The sequence below is a fragment of the Eleginops maclovinus genome, chromosome 16, assembly GCF_036324505.1.
Source record: "Eleginops maclovinus isolate JMC-PN-2008 ecotype Puerto Natales chromosome 16, JC_Emac_rtc_rv5, whole genome shotgun sequence".
Taxonomy (NCBI): domain Eukaryota; kingdom Metazoa; phylum Chordata; class Actinopteri; order Perciformes; family Eleginopidae; genus Eleginops; species Eleginops maclovinus.
This window is the reverse complement of record NC_086364.1, coordinates 3,448,568-3,466,819: the sequence shown is the minus strand read 5'-3', so window position 1 is coordinate 3,466,819 and position 18,252 is coordinate 3,448,568. Positions and strand designations below refer to the sequence as shown.

The 18,252-nt window shown below is 40.3% G+C and overlaps 1 protein-coding gene across 1 annotated transcript in view; it reads right to left on the bottom strand.

Moving 5' to 3' along the window:
• LOC134877980 (piggyBac transposable element-derived protein 4-like) overlaps positions 1-13,878 on the bottom strand; it is a 40,040-nt gene extending 26,162 nt beyond the window's left edge. Inside the window, exon 1 of the mRNA XM_063903714.1 lies at positions 12,376-13,878. Within this exon, the coding sequence (XP_063759784.1) occupies positions 12,376-13,878 (1,503 nt within the window). The remainder of the gene's footprint in view (positions 1-12,375) is intronic.
• Between the last annotated feature and the right edge of the window lie 4,374 nt (positions 13,879-18,252).

The following is an 18,252-nucleotide window of genomic DNA, read 5'->3' as shown; positions in this document are numbered from 1 at the left end:
ATATGCTAACTCTGCCCGCAGAGACAGTTGGCCAACTTTATAATCCTGAACATCAACCAGCGCTCCAGTCCCAGTTGTGTCACTTTTCAGTGTCCCTGTCTCTGCTGTGTTTTGAGCTTCTTGCAGGTTTTTCTTTGTAGCAGGGTTTTTTAAGCGTTTTGTTTATTCAATGCTTTTAGTTAATGCTGCGCGTGTTTTGTCGAGTTGATGACATTTTTTCATGTGTTGTCAAGTGGGTGAATATGTTTCTACATAGGCATTTTAAAAAACAATATTTGCATACCCCAAAGAAATGCACAGTGCCCATACTCAGGAACTGTGCTTTATAAAGGCTGTGACACAACTATATATATAAATCAGTAGAAAATGGCGCAACAGTACAGTCACTGTAACACATCTGCTTCAATCATGGTGCAAAAGTGCAGATGGTTAGAGAGACGTTAAAGAGATAGACACTTAATAGCTACGTTAGAGCTAGGTAAGTCATGAAGCTCTCCTCTTTGAATATGAAATGTAAACCCATTAAAAAATGTATTCGGCATTGGGTACATGCTATTTGAAGGGCAGTTATCAAGGAAGTGCTGTCAGGAATTCAATGGGTATTTGTTATAAAAACAAACGTTTGGTTTGCTGAACCGCAAGTTAGCTAGCTTACCAGCTTATTACTCAACGGAGCTTTGCAAATTCAGTCTGTTTATAGAGATTTGAACTTCCAACATGGCCGCCTATCTTCATCCTTTTTTGATGACTTTCTGTTCACTCTCAGGGCTGACAGATAGGAACTAAAAGTGCTCAGGAATCCGTTTGACTACCATGAAATAAAAGGGGTGAAAGAAAACAAAAAGAGAGGAAGAAAGAACATGTGTAAGACAGGTCAAATAGAGAGATAAAGTACGCTGAAGAGACAGAAAGATCTGTATGCTTCTCTGCCTCCTGCTGTGCACAGTCACCGCTGTATGTGTACAATTCTCCATCAGTGTGAGAAATGTACCTGATGTCTGAGTCAGAGGAGAATTATGGCCAAGGAAATGACCTTCCTGACACCTCGACTGTGACCTCTGCTGTGACCCCTGGAGGAGCGGGAGGCTGCGGAGGATATGCCTGTTTCCCACAGAGACAGTTACAACACAGCATGAGCTGAGAATACTCACACACACACACACACACACACACACACACACACACACACACACACACACACACACACACACACACACACACACACACACACACACACACACACACACACACACACACACACACACACACATACACACACACACACTGAAAATACCATGGAGAAGTTATGGAAGCACATATGCACATACATAATGCATACCAACACATATATAAACAACACACACTCCCTGGGAACTGCTGCTAGAACATATGAGGAATGTTAGACTCATTTCCTTTTGCTGCCTTACTGGGTGTGTGTCTGTTTATACTACCTTGTGAGATTAAAATGCCCTAATAGGGACACAATGTACAATAACCTGAGACAGTTATCCAAAAAACAAAGATTACTTTAAGTGTGACAATTGGAAAAGAAGTGGCCATAAAAAGGATCTGTCACGAGCACTGCTATGGTATGCAGAGGAGGAGAACAATGTCAATTTTCAAGAGGCAAATGGATTGCAGTCATAGACATCCGTGAAGGGTCTTTCCTCCCCCCAGGGTAGATCTGGGTTGGAATTGGCCCTTGCTTTCTTAGGACCAGGAGATCACCAGGATCAGATATGTTTGGCTGTATCTGCCGGGGTCCATGCTTTTTGGGGGAAGGAGAAATGCTGAGCCTCACCTAACTAACTGTGGTTTAATATATCCATCCATCCATCCGTCCATCCGTCCCTCCGTCCCTCCGTCAATCTAACCATCCATCCATCCATCCATCCATCCATCCATCCATCCATCCATCCATCCATCCATCCATCCATCCATCCATCCATCCATCCATCCATCCATCCATCCATCCATCCATCCATCCATCCATCCATCCATCCATCCATCCATCCATCCATCCAACCATCCATCCATCCAACCATCCATCCATCCATCCATCCATCCATCCATCCATCCATCCATCCATCCATCCATCCATCCATCCATCCATCCATCCATCCATCCATCCTACCATCCATCCATCCATCCATCCATCCATCCATCCATCCATCCATCCATCCATCCATCCATCCATCCATCCATCCATCCATCCATCCATCCATCCATCCATCCATCCATCCATCAAACTACCAGTCTGTTTTTCCATCAATCACCCATTTATCCGATATGCAAGTAGCAATTTGATGCTCAATTACTCAAATTGTAAGAGTAACAGACACAGAGAAGGTAGGGATTAAAGAAAAATAAAGAAAGGAACGACACGAGTAAAGCAGAGAAAACATAAAGACTTAGATTATAGCTGCAGAGAGTTCCCAGACAGCAGGGGTTTCTCTGGGAATGTTGGAGTGCCGGAGGAAAGAAGAATGTGAATAACCAAGCAGCTGACCTCCTGTAGGGATGAGAAGGGAAACTAATTTTTACTGTGACAACATTTATTTTTTATGGAAGAAAATCTACACAAAACATTTAAGCAGAATTGATCTTTTTTATTATTGTTATTGTGTATTTATGAACCAAAAGTGTTGGCATGTTCTTTGCCCTCCTTCCCTCTCTTCAATGTCACTTTGATGTGTGTGTAGAAGTCTGTGTTTGTTTCTATTCATGTTTTAATATATCATAATAAATGAAATTTCATTTAAATTGGTTTATTTATTGAATATTTATGTATACAAGTATGTTTGACAGGACTACTGTCAACACATTTTCTCAAAAATGTCTGGCTATTTGTCCAATATTAGAGATGTAATCAACACACAAATTTAACCTCATGGTGGCTGTAACGACGTTAGAAGGTCCAGAAGATTCCTCCTGCTGGCACCATGAATACTAGATATTCCAGTCTGGGCAAAATTGGTTGTTATACCGGTAGTGGAGTAGGCTGGACCCAAATGCAGGCGTAACATGACACATCTATAACTTTATGTTTAATCTAGGCATAGCAAGACAAACAGAACTGAGCGGAATGGACCTGAACAGAACTACACATTCCACAACATACAAGAATTCAACAAAGACTAAGAGAAAACAAGACTTAAATACCAACAGAACTAATGAGGGGATACAGTGCAGGTGGAAGAAGTCAGGTTTCAGGGCTGATGAAAAACAGGTAAAACGAATAAGGCCAGACAGACAATCAAAACAGGCGGGAAAACACACAGGAAGCAAATACAGATATGACACAGATTAAGAGAACTTTTCAAAGTGAAACAGGAAATCGATCAACCAAAAACTTGGATCATAACAGTTGCACTGTGTACCAAACAGACTGAGACTATACCTGTTTTTTTAACCCTCATCATCTGACATTAGTTCTTACTTTAAATTAAGGAACATGACACACCTTATATCTGCCTATTCTATGTTATTGATCAAAAGATAGATCTGCTGACAGTGGGTCATTTAGACTGGACGCCAATAAAGCAAACAGAAAACAAGTCTATGACGTCATTGGGATCTAATGGAATGGCAAAGTCATGAACAATTGTAATGGTGGAACAAATACCTCCCAGACCCAGCCTGATGAGGCTTAAAGGATAATTTTTTTTTGGGGGGGGGAGCTGCAAGGACATATGATGTCATGTGTGGTACAGATCGTAAGAAGTCCTTCTGGTAAATGTATAATTTTTGAAATTGGTCTATATAAACAAAATAGATTTGACATACCTTGAATCTTATCCATATCGAGTTCTTACAAACGCTCAGGCTAGGCGGAAGCAAATCACACGATCAATAAATAAAATATCATAACAACATGCTATTGGCCCCTCAGACCTGATAAAATGTGAGACAAAGTGCGTTGTTGGTGAAGTTAGGGAGGAGGGGAGGAAAAGGAGGAGGGAGGAGAGTGGAGAGGGGAGAGGGGAGAGCAGACTGTTTGAAAGAAACAATTTGATTCAATTTTCCGCTCAATAAAATACAACCATCAGCTTTGCATAGGAACACACACACACACACACACACACACACACACACACACACACACACACACACACACACACACACACACACACACACACACACACGCACACACAGTGTCTGTCTCCAGAGTGGTGTTTTAATTGAAGAAAGCTACGGTCGTGTCTCGGCAAAATTGGAAAAATTAATCAGCTGGAAAACGGTGTGTTTTCTTCCCTCCAACCATCTCTCCGTCTCTCTGTCTCAGTCTGTCTGTCTGTCTGTCTGTCTGTCTGTCTGTCTGTCTGTCTGTCTGTCTGTCTGTCTGTCTGTCTGTCTGTCTGTCTGTCTGTCTCTCCGTCTCACTGTCTGATTTGTGTGCATTTTTTACATCGTAAATTGTGCATTTTATTCCAAGTTTTAACAGTATCAGAGCGTCAATGTGTGTGTATCTGTGTGTGTTGTTGCGTGTTTGTGTGTGTGTGTGTGTGTGTGTGTGTGTGTGTGTGTGTGTGTGTGTGTGTGTTGATGTCAAACATTGGATCCTTGAAAGTGTCCCTCTCACACACACATCACCATGCCTTCAAGTGTGAAGTCTTTACAGTAATGATAGCTGACATGTTCATTAATGAGCTTGTTAGGGTGCAGTTTGACAGTGGTGGAGTAGAGTGGAACCATGTAAGGGGAGCATTATTTAGATTGACTGGTTACAGGCTTGTGGAGTCAGGACAGGAGACAGGGTTTCAGAAAATCTGATGTCAGGAGTTCAGGTCCCCCCTCCCCCTCAAGTTGGGAAATAATAAACATAAAAATAAAGCGTTTATTCGTTTCAGTTCTTCCATTAAAATGACACATTTTTAAATAAACTGTCTAAAAATACCATAATCGGGCTAGATAATATCCCCTAATATAAAGTTCCAATGCCCCAGGTTTCTAAGACCTCCAATCTGACAGAAACAAGAATATTACCACTTTTCCGGCGAGGCAGTTCCAAGGATTGCTTGGAGCCGGGGTCCGATTTCGTGTTTTGGGTGCAGCGGCTGCGGCGCTATCTCTCACCTCCTTAAATTGGATCAACTCAGGCATCAAGTATTGTGGATATGTGTATCAACATAACCCCTCTTCTACCTTTGACTCATAACTCACACAGACACATTATGGGTTGTGTGTTAATATATGTGATGGTTACAAATGGTTTTGGCCTGGATCACAGAAAGCAATGGTTTGAGCATGGCTTCAGCTCAGCATCAGACCGAACGCCTTGAAGCACTGTTCCTGGTTTACGGAACATTACAACCCCAGGATTGTCTTGAGGACTCCCCAATCAGGAAGCATTTCTTCTGACGTATTGTAGCCTGTTCTTGCAAGAGTCCAACATTTACGGTTGGATCTTAATAGTTCTAGGTGTTCCTTATGCATAGTTCATCTACAGTTTGTATATGGACTCAAACCCTAGAGGGGCAATGGGATGCCATTTATTGTTTATTGATTGTTGAGGTAACATCCTAGCACTACCACCCATGACTTGACAAATTACAAATACGTTGTTTGCGTGAAGTGACAATCCTGGAGACAATTTCTTAATTAACTCAACAGCTTAAATAAAGGAGGAAAGTCCCATCATCATGGTCAAAAATTCTTGCCCATTATCTATGATACAACATTAAGAACCTAGTTGGATTGAAAGGATTTGTTATTGTGATAAAAATAAGTGTATAGGTTGTGTTGGTATGGGCATGTTTCATGTTCTTGTGATCTAAAAACTCTTAGTTTTTAACAGATTTATACTTTTGAGGTTTAACAGATTCCAAACCTAGCTCACCTTTTGGCAGGTGTTCTTGTGTTTTTTGTTAAGGTCCTTTGTGTTAGGCATCCTCAATTGACCTAAATGAGTGGACTGACAGTGAGATTGTAAGATAATAGGAAAAATAGTAAGAAGTATCATGCCACTTTTAGTTCACATGTAGTGGATGGACAGACAGACCGTTTCCTACTTGGTTTCATCTAATTAGGTTTCTGCGTGTAGGCTGTCAGAATTACAGACCGGTCAGCCGAATGTTTTAACAGACAGACCGACATATGATGTAATCTTGTTTTGTTTGGGGTAAAGGGGTGGGGGGCAGACTGTCACCCTCGGGGCAGGAAGGGGTTGACTGATCGTCCAATCACTGGAAGTGTTGTTGTCTATGCAACATTACTTCAGCCAATTGAGCATCACTTTGCATTAATATGGTCATCTGTCTGCCTGGTAACAAACAACCCAGATGAACAAAAACAGCAATCTGGTCAAAGTCCTCCAAGGACATTGAGTCAAATAAACACACACAAAGTAAGTCATTACAGAGTAAACATCCAAAAGTGAGGCTGAAATGTAATTGTCATAAAACTGTAAAAGCACAAGTAAGTGTGGTAGTTCCTACATAAACTTTGTAGAGATGGTTGATGTAAAACATAATATGCAGCGTGCCAGATATTATGACATTGTGAGCAGGACACCAATTAGAGTCTTAAATGAAATATTATGATACTAGATAATAGTTTAGAGAGAATGTCTTCAATTAAATGTTGAATGTCGTCAGGTTACTCTGTTTTAACTCTTCGATTTACAGAACTCACTGATAAGAAGAAAGATGTACTTGTTGGTAATGTGAAGTACTGCCAGGACCATAGATAAAGAGAACTGGATACAGCACCGGAGCTGGGCCCTGTTCATTCAAATGAAAAGTGCTCAGTGGCGTATGAAGCCAAAGTAGGGTGGGTACAGATCATCTTGGTTTTCCATAAGTCCCGCCTCCCATCCAAAGCGTCTTTGCTTAGTCACATGAATGGAGAGAGAAAATAACGTGTTTGTACTATAAAGTTGATTTACTTCAAAAAAATGATTAGTTGATTTACAGAAATGTGAGTCTATGGGAAAAATTATTTTGGGCTAGAATGATGTCAGAATCAGAATCAGAATACCTTATTCTCCCACAAAGGGGACATTTGCATTTGTTACAGCAAAAAGAGCCAAAGAAAGTTTAATATTACACCCAAATGGACATTCATGGACTGGAACGAAAGTGAAGACCTACTGTTTTTCTACTTCTAACATTTGTTTCATTGTGGGAGTTTGGCCACGACAGGGAGCTCGTCGCACTGGAGAGTTGGTGTTTACACCGCTAGCACAGTAGAGGGAAATAAGTATTCAACTACTGAGCTCAGAGTGATATTGGTGAGAAAAGGTAACTGCAAAGAGCCCAACGGATAATAATGATTCAAATGTAAAACCTATGAGATGACAGTACACTCAACACATGTATACATTTAATCAAATGCTTGAGATGTGGTAACTGGCTGTATATGGCCGGAACCCCAACCCCCTCCTCTCTGCTTAATCTGTGTTAGGCATCTTTGCTCTGCAGCTATAATAATGTTTTACCCACAATACAATGTGATAGAACTGAGACCTGGCAGCGTGGGGCCAAGCCTGTGTGCGTGTTTTTTGTGTGTATGTGTGTGTGTGTGTGTGTGTGTGTGTGTGTGTGTGTGTGTGTGTGTGTGTGTATGTGTGTGTGTGTGTGTGTGTGTGTGTGTGTGTGTGTGTGTGTGTGTGTGTGTGTGTGTGTGTGTGTGTGTGTGTGTGTGTGTGTTGGCCCTGGGTTAGTCATTAGTGTTACAGTGCTAAAGGGAAGGAAGAAGCTAGTAGATTGTGAAGCACATTAGCTCAAGAGCTGCTGAAGCAAAGGAACACACACACACACACACACACACACACACACACACACACACACACACACACACACACACACACACACACACACACACACACACACACACACACACACACACACACACACACACACACACATACAAACACTGTACACTATGTCTCAGTGAGTCCAAGCTGTAATCAGTGATGAGGATCCAAGTTTTAGAGCTCATTAACTAACAGAAACCCTAGAGAGAGAGGCAGAAAGATATTGGAGGGCTGGTAGAGGCTGTGGAGATGAAGGTGAACAGAGATTAGAGACAGACAGACAGAAGAAGAAGAGGAAAACAGAATGAAGGAGACCCTTGAGCATACAGTGTAATTACATTGGAAAGACTCCATGAAAAGTTTCAGGACAACAACTTAATAAATATTGTCAGTCAGTGAGTGTCTTGCAGATACGGTATAACCAATCTTTATTCTTTATTATAAAAAAGGTTTTTTATTTGAAGAAGCTGTGAATGTAATTGTTTGTGAAAAGTATGTATTGCTTCTGTATCTGGCCTATTATTGGCTGTACTTATGATTGCTTTTTTCATTATTTTCCATCCTAGTAAAGAACTTTGCCGTGCTATTTACAGTACCATCATTTATTAGACCTAAGCAGTGTGTTTAATAGGACCCATTCTGATTATTTGGGTTCTCCCTTTCCTGTATTGTTCTAAAGGTTTTTGTGCATGTAAATGGTCTGCAAAGGTAAAAATCTCTGTTCCCTCCAGAGGGAGTTTTCCATTGGACTCGTTTGTTTACTCATGGAACGTATAGGGACATCCCTATGAAACACTTACGCTTCTATCCAACAACACATTTAACGTGAAAGGCTAAGGGGTGGGCCATCTCTAAGCGGTTGAACAATCACAACAGAGCCGCCCAGCTAACCAATCAGAGCAGACTGGGCTCTGGTTTCAGACAGAGGGGGAAAGGAGGTGCTGCAGCACAGGCAGTATGAGAAAAATAATGAGCTTTCTGAACATTTAAGCATGGAGACATGTCTCAGGAGAGACACAAATGCGCAATGTACTACTTCAAACAATATTCTGGTTTTCAGCTTGTTATATATAGATTTTGACCTGTTTATTATTATTTTTTAAATGGTGGTACAATGTGCACATTCAACTTCTTGATTTTTGTTTATCTCAAATGAAGCAACTGTTACGGTTACAATTCCCCTTGCTGATAAATACAAATACAATATTTCTGATTCTGATTATTCTTCACTGCTCGGATGTTTCAGTTTAGCTGAAAGGCAAGTCTAATTCTCATTTAGTATACTACAATTCATTTGAATGATGTTATTATTCATTTCTTTTAAAATGTACATTAATTAAGATCTCTGCATATGATTTATTCCTTATTGTTTACTACTTTTTGTACAGGATGGCTGCTCCATGACCTTGTTAAAAGCATCAATGCGCACAGGGACAACGGGTTATATACAGACACGGCAGCAAACGAGAAAATAATCGGGCTACATGTAAAACTACTCCCAAATACTGCAGTTATGTCACCGTTCTAATTCTAAAGACAAAAGCCTAATGCTGCCCCCTTGGTCACATGGTTATGGAATATAACGCTGTCACATTTTTCGACTTAAAGAGCTATGTTTCCATTTTTTTGCATATCAAGGTTTGATAAACACAATATCCCAACAACACAGTGTGAGGAGGAGCAGTTAAAAGAGGAGAGAAAAGAGGGATGACAAGTAGTATGAGGAAACAAGGTGGTAGCGTGGGAGAGAGGGGGCGAGGAGATGCAAAACACCCCCGCCCCACCTCCTTAATTCTTGGAAGACAAACAGTATCACTCTTTGTCAGACATATCTCACTCGTCACTGTGTGTGTGTGTTTACACGTGTTTCTTCTTCGCGTGTGAGACAAAAAAATAGGTCAACACCTGTTTTGTTAAATAATTACTAAGGAGGAGTCTCTGTGTGTGTCTCTGTGTGTGTCTCTGTATGTGTCTCTGTATGTGTCTCCGTGTGTGAGAGATTTAAACGCTTTGTTAACAGAGAAATGGCCTCTATTGTGGGAAATCCGGGCAGGTACACTTAATGGTGTGTGTGTGTGTGTGTGTGTGTGTGTGTGTGTGTGTGTGTGTGTGTGTGTGTGTGTGTGTGTGTGTGTGTGTGTGTGTGTGTGTGTGTGTGTGTTTGTGCAGGAAATGGAAGCGACACTTACAGCAGTTTTAGTGTCTTCATTGACAGAGTCTTCTCCTGCTCTTTGCTCCTTCTTATTGCTCTGCTCTATTCTGCTGCTACTGACAGATGGAACGATGGAAGAAGAAAAGAAAGAGACGGGAAGGGAAAAACTAAGTAGTGGCTCCAATGTCAAACCTTCAATTAAGGAATGTATTATTAAATTCAATAAAAAAATTATGAACATGTTTAAATGAGAAATGTAGAGCCCCTAATGAGAATGTATGTCGCTTATTTTTTTGCTATTACATTTGTATTTTTTTTTTTTGGCATGCCTGTCTTTTAAGTCTTGTTTTTAATGATTTCATTTAACTCGTGTTTTTTTTCCAATATTGTAATTTGTTTTTAGGGTGATTTGAAACATCTGTCCAGTACAGTGGCTGACAGGTGCAAACACTTTACAACGGCCCAAAAAAATTCCATTCGGAGAAAAGCGCTGCAGTTTCAGAAATGATGTAGATATAGAAACACAGATGTGCCAAAATGCATGCAAATGAAGAAACATTCACCAACTGCATTAAAAAAATGCTGCAATTACAGAACACTGCCAGGAAGCTAAAATCCTAACAGAAACAAGACATTAAAAAGTGATGCACACAGCTTGGACCAGAGTGCTTGGTGACTTTTAGGGATGATAAAGTTAGCCAACCTTCGCTGTTGTTAGAAATGTGTTATTTAAACATGATCACATGATTCCTTATGCAGATCTGCTGTTTGTTGGCTAGATAACCTAGTCATTTCAAATATACTGACAAAACGCTTAGAGACACATTAACTCTGCCAACAGGGACAGTTGGCCACCTTTACAATCCCTGACTGTCTACAAGCTCTCCGGCTCCAGCTATGTGCTCACCTTTTAGTGTCCCTGTTCTGCTGTGTTTAAAAGGCTAACTTGGCATATTTACAGCAATAGTTGTTTATATGCAGTGTCCCAATAAAATAAAATAAAAAATAAATAAATAAAGAGAATTCAGTTCTTGCACAGCCGACCCTTCACTTAAACCCATTACTAATGATATTCTTCTCACAGCCTGGCTTATAGGCATAACACTCTCTGTACCATATCAAATCATGCATCATTCTCTGAATGTGACCTTATTTGGTGCCTTGAAACCATTATTATACTGCTACCAAACCAATTTAACCCCATTAACCTTTTCTTTTTTAATAAGCTGTTGTTCTGCCATGTGGAACCTCTCCTCCTGTCACGCTCTACAGAAAGCTCCAGCTGGATGGAGCCTACCTGGTTGAATATTTTTCCAGCCATCTGAGCATTTGTTTTCGAGAGGGTAGATGGGATCACAGAGGCCCAGCTCGCCTGTATGAGCATCATGACAGTTTTATAGTGACAGGGTGTGGAAGTAAGACAGGAAGAAGTACAGAAGGCAGAACATGACCCAAAGAGAACACAAGAAAATGCCATTAGAGGAGAGAATAAAAGACACAGGTTGACAGGGTCGGTCTGCTTGGAGCTTCAATAGAGATACTATCTGTTCCAGACTTTGAGTGGACGTCAATATGGGCAGGAGAAGAATGGGAGGAAGAGGGGAAAGGTTAGGTAAAAAGAGAAGGCAATATGTAAAGAAATGGAAAGACATACAAAAAGTAGAACATGATAGAAACTGAAATGATGATGATTAAAGACAGACAGAGAGGAGAACAAGCTGTAACCTTCGTCTTGTGTTAGTTCCCTGTTACCATCTCTTATGTTAACGGGTCGGTTTTGACCCGTGTTTTAATTTAGTTGTAAAATACACTAAAAACAATGATCTATCATCAAATTTGTTTCTCATCTCTTGGTTACCTTGTTAGGATTCCTTATCCATAAAAATATTGGTTTTAATATTTTTGGTGTGGGCCCCTGGGCCTTTGTTTAGTCAGTATACCCCTCGATTTCAATAAAAAAAAAAAGTAAAATGAACCTCAAGAGAATCATATAAATAAATAAAAGGTTGTTATGTCACCTGACTATTACTGAGGGGATTTAGAACACATCTCTTAAATAAATTAGTTTTATTTATTTTTTCATTTTAATATTTTTAACTATAGTAACATCTATGGTGTTACGGGTCAGTTTCGACCCATATATATTTACTTCAAGAAAAAGGCAAAAAAGTCTCTTTTTTCAGCAATAGAACTTTAGTACAAACACAAAATGAAAAGCAGAACAAATATATATATATATATATATATATATATATATATAACATAAATATAACAAAATATAGATGTTCAAGGTCAAACAAACAACAACCAATCAAGCAAAACAAACCAATAGAAATCAATTACTAGTTCCAACACTAATAAAAAACAGAATCAGAGTAAAAGTCTCTGTGTGCAAGAACATGCATGTGTATGTGTGTGTGTGTTTAGATGCATGTGTGGCAAAAAGTGACACTTTTGTCTGTCTGACCAAGGTTGCAGCATCTGGGTCTCGGGGCACCCGTTCCCTTCCCTCGATGTGTAGCTTGACAATGGAATTTCCCAGCTCCTCAAGAAACATTCTCCGCTTGTTTTTTTTGGTTGAGTTCCATCCTTGGTGGATGTGGGTCCACAACACAAATGCATTACATGCAGACACATCAAGGATGTTGTAAAACACAACCATTGGCCTTCTCCTGGTCATTCGCTGGCAAGTGTAGGTGGCAGTCAGCTTGTCCAGGTTGTCCACTCCTCCTTTGTTTTTGTTATAGTCGAGGATAATTGTGGGCTTTATGTCACTTCTTGATGACACAGCTGCATCTTTGTGAAGAGTAGACATAAGTTTCACATTCCGTTTTTTTTTTGGACAATATGAGACAACAGTGGTGGTGTCTGTAAAAGCAAACTTTGTGGAAAGTGCAGCCCTGTCCTTCACCTGCAAGATTTCAGCAGGCAGCTCAGGTTTATTTTTCTTCACTGTGCCCACCATGGTAAGTTTCCTCCTGAGAAGTTCTTGTCCAAGGTCATAGCTGGTAAAAAAATTGTCACAAGTGATATTGTGACCCTGCAGTCCAGTAGTCATATCGAGGACCACACGTTTTCCTTGGTTTTTCTCAAGGATGCCACTCGCAGCTTTGCCTGTGTAAATCTGTAGATTCCAGGCATAGCTGGTTTTTGCATCACAGGCTGCCCAGATTTTTATGCCGTACTTCCCTGGCTTACTGGGTATGTATTGCCGGAAGGGGCATTTTCCTCGGAAAGGGACAAGACGTTCATCCACTGTCACCTCTGGCCCTGGGTTGAACATCAGTGGAAGGAGCTGCACCCATCTCTCCCAGACATCCCTGGTGGGGGCAAGCTTGTCAGATCTTGCTCTGGTATCTCTGTTGTCAAATCTGAGGACTCTTGATATCATTTGAAAGGTCTGAAGTGACATTGTTGCCCGGAAAATATTTCTGCCTGTCGATGCGTCCCACAGACTATCAGTGGCCTCATTGCAGGACCTGTACACTCCAGCAAGAAGAAGAACACCAATATAAGCATCCAGGTATTCCTCATCAATGTCTTTCCACATGCTGCCATGGACTTTTTTTCCTTCAAGGTTTGTCATAGCAATGATGACTCTTTTTAGTGACACTGGCATAAATAGCTCAAAACATGTCTTGATGTCGCTGACTGTCATCACAGCAAACCTTGTGATTCCAGGGGTCATTTTGAGGACATTTGCAGCAGCTGCCCTGCCATGTTCATCAGGAGGTACTGAGCTCCAACAGATCTTACCATTTTTGGACTTGAATCTTTCAGCGGGAGCAGCTTCACCGGTGACCTCCTCATCAGACTCATCAGATGTGTCTGTGTCTTCTGGATGATACTCCACATTGTCTTCCTCCTCAGAAACCTGCTCATCCAAATCACTATGCTGCTCTGTGTCCTCTCCCTCATTTTCACCAAAAATATTATCCAGAACTTGGCTCACTGAAAATCTTCTTCTCATTTTTGCATGCTACAAATTGGAGATGTGCACTCTGCAAGTCACCAATTCTATACTGAATTGGCCTCACATGTCTGGAAATGCCAGTCTTTGTTTGTTTTGTTTTTGTGCAGGTATACTGGAAAACAAGGCAAAATGAGAATCCCCTAAAGCTCACATGATTGGGAGAGGAGCTGGCTGTCAGTGTGTTGGCTGAACTTGTGATTTCAGTTTTGGCTCTAATTATTGCTTTATAATCTTATTTTTATAACTGGGTCGAAACCGACCCTAACAACACAAAGGTCTTAATTTCAACTAGAGCATTTTATAATTAAGTGAAAACAATTTTTTTTGTTTTATTTTGTTGAAATAGAGGTTCCTGACAAAGTCATAAAGCCTTGATGCAATAAACACATTTATATGGTTATTTTATGCATTTAAAACCTAAAAACAGGTCGGTGCCGACCCTAACACAAGACGAAGGTTAAACTGAACAGGGGAACAGAATTAAAAGATGGTGATGCGGGAGGAGGATGACTCTCCAGACAAAAAGAAGGGAGGAAGAGAAGGAGAGGAATGATTGATGGAGGCAGGGAGTGGTGGATGAAGTTGAGAGATAACAGTGGCAGGAGTACCAGTGGGAAAACACTCCATTTTATTTTCAAAGAAACAGAGGGATGGAAAAACCAACAAAGAGAGAGGGAGAGGCAAACAGAGAAGGAGACAAACAAGATTCCATCAATCCAACGTGGGGGATTATACAAGGATACTTTGTTGTTTCAGATAAACGCCTGCTGTCTCTCAAAATATCTCGCTTCTGGCATCTTCCTTGTGGCAGGCTGATCATGCTCCTCCCAAAGACGAAATAATATCTCATTAACAGATGCCACTCATATGGGCAAATGAGCCATTCCAACATCCCCTAAAGTGATGTAACTTCTGACTCTGCTTCAAACAACAGCCATGTCTAAGCCATTCATTAAAATAAAAAACAATACCGTACAATACAGATTCAGAAAATACTACATTTTTGTTTCTGTAGATCAAATACATTGATTAAGTCGAATATTGTGTATAATACTATATAACTATACTAACTGTACTATATAACATGTTTAAAGTTGCTCTAGATATTTTCTATGACATTAAGTATTTACTTTTACCCATTTAAAAATTCAAAGTTCATAATCCAGGAGATGCATTGTAAGTAATTGTTCAGCACAATACACATTTCGGACAAAAAACATACAATCTGATTGTACAAACGGAAGGCTTTTTAAAACCACTTAGGGTTAGAGTTAGGAATACAACTCAAACAAAGGACAAACAATAACATTCAGTGGTCATTGATTTTATACAACTGTGTTCAAATCACTCAAAGGAGAAGAAGCCACCGATTCACTTCTTTAGGTTCAAAAGCTTGTGCTTCTAATTTGATTTGGGTTTGTTGGTCCTGATAATCACTCACTGGAAAGAGGGAGAAGGATCAAAGGGCATCAGTGAAATGTGAACTTTGCTCTACAAGTTGGACATCTTTTCTTCGAGCACCCTGAAGGTCTTTGCAATCCTAAAACACCTGGGTGACCTCAAAACGACCCGTACACTCTTATCTTTCGCACAATTTGCTTTGTAGTTGCTCTGTGTGTTGTACTTTAATGGTCAAGGACTACACTTCATGGGGTAGTCTTTCAGCATGGTATTGCAAGGCACACTCTTAACTTCTCACAAACCAAATGAGAAGATCACCCCTATTTGATAGTCCCGGAGTACTTACGAGACTCACAGGACTGATGTTGGGCAAACTGCAGAAGTTAACATTTTCCACTTCCTTCAGGCCCTTTTCTCCTCTATGTGTTTCTGATGGATAGGATCTGGAGGTGCATTTGAGGCATGGAAAGTGTCTGATCTTGGGACTTCAGAATTGCTTCTCTTCAGTTCTGTTGGCTTCATCAGACCGTGAATGGGCCGATTGCAGTCAAGTGTGAACGGGTCGGGACAAGAGCCAGAACCTCCAAGTCTGAGGCTGTGGTTCTCTTAAAGTAAATAATGGATTGCTCCCTCTTGGTTGGGAGTGAGTTGCTGCCCCAAGTCAAGCAGTTCAAGTATCACAAAGTCTCGTCCTAAGTAAGACCAAAATGGGGTGTAGATGAAACCCTCTTTATTGTCGCATACATGCACACAGCAGAGCACACACAGTGAAATTGGTCCTCTGCATTTAACCCATCCTAGTACTAGGAGCAGTGGGCAGATATTGTGCAGCGCCCGGGGTGTGGGAGCTACAGGCAGATTGGTGAGGCAGGATGCAGGCTGGTGTTGTGAAAAGGAAGCTGAGCTGAAAGGCAGAGCTTTTGATGTACCAGTCCATTTACGTTCCAACCCTTTAGAAGATGACAGAAAAACTTGGGGAGAGGGACGTATATGTTTCCTTGCTATGCCTGCCGTTAAAAGCAAATCTGTCAAAAATAAGCATTGGAAAATAGATGGACGGATCGGCTTGAATAAAGGAACATGTCATCAATTATGCATTCCGTGCGAACGGTAGTTTTTCTTCCAGTGTTTTTCACTGCCCTAAGACTTTGTGTGTAAAGTGGATGAAACAGGAAGTATAGTGTTTCCGTTGAAACACCTGGAAGGCTAACATGAACTGAACTGATGGACACATGATCAGCGATACTTAAAAGGTAAAGGAACAGAAAGTACTCCTCTCAGAAGTTACTTCTATTACCTGTCCAGAGCTACAGCCTGTACAAGTGTAACTGATGATACACTTATATTTTTCATTTTAATATATTTATTTTCTTTAGTTTTTAATTTAGCTGTAGAGTGATAATGTTCGATAATGATGACTAATACATTAAAAATAATGTCTTTCCCCTGGTGTTAGTCACTATACTGCTCCAGAGTGGGACTACCTTTATATTTGAGCATTTTCCTACTCTTTCTCTAGACTCTTACCGTCATCCTATACCGTGATAAAGTTTGACTTCAAACAAAGAACTGCAGTAATTTAACCACAAAAGGCCACTTACTATATAAGTGTACACTATATAAGGTATTTAGTGGTATTTATTATTACTTGTTTGCCAATGATGAGATATTATAATAATGTTTTATTGAACAACCCTTCCTCTTAAATGTAAGCTATGTTTGTGCTGGAAAGAAAAAAATGCTATATTCAACCACTCATATCCGTGTTCTACAAGGATTACTGTTTTAAAACATTTGAGTGATACATGGGAATGAACAGTATGACCATTTTTATAGCCCTGACTTGTGATTCCAGGCTGCTGTGTGCCCTATCACTCGAAAAGATACTCAATATTTGGTGTTCATAAAAAAAAATATATATATCCAATGGGTTAGGCCTTGTCTCGCATTAAACTCACCCATTCCTAAAACATTGCTTCATGGTGCTTCTAGTACTTCCACAGGCTACCTTGGGTTTACTAAACGAATAATAACCTACTTCCTCCCTTGGCATAGAACATTGGCATAGAACATTGGTATAGGATGTTAAGCATACTAAGGCCATTCTTATAATACTTGGCTCTGGAAAAGACTGGAAAATACGCAAATAATTTGCAACCACTTCGGTTATGACTTGAGGGTGCCTATTTTTGCCGTAATATTGGACCTTTTACATTTCGGATCCATCCACTTAACATGTTGTGGATATGTGTTGTCATTAATGGTTTTTGGAGAAGGCTTAGTGTTAAAATACACACAATGCTCCTCAGTACACGAAAAAAGGCATTGAGGCTTCTATTTATATCTCTCTTCCTCTCTAGCTCTGTCATCACTTCACCTCTCTCTCGTCTCGCCGATAAATCAGACGGGAGATGGACCGCCTCTTAGCCAATCGGTCCACACCATGATGGATGTCACCATTAATTAAGCAGGATTTTCTTTTATTTTCAAAAGGCCCATCTCTCTGCATGGCCAGCCTAATGACAATTACAATTTGTTCATTAATAGATGGCTTTCCTCCTGCACTCTGATGGGTTGCATATAGAAGATAGAAAAAGTTCCTGAATGTAAAAGGAAAGGTTGAAGAATTAGCAGAGGTGACAGCTGGAGTGTTCTGCAGAGGAAACGTTTAAGGATGATCTCTAACCTTTATTAATGTAGAGTGACATTCACACTGAACAGGAACTGCAACAACCTGTACAGTTACATTTCCTTGATCATACAAATATATCAATGGTCCTGCAAACAAGATATATCTTCTTGTTGGTTTGGTTGAGACCTTATTATAAGACCTGAGTTTTTTATGAAGGGTTTTTACCATTTTGTGTCGATGTATTTTTAGTTCATACATTATTAGCCAAATAATGTAATAACAAGAAAAGGTCACTATCAGGTTTTGACATACTACCAGCAAGACACAACAGCTAAAAT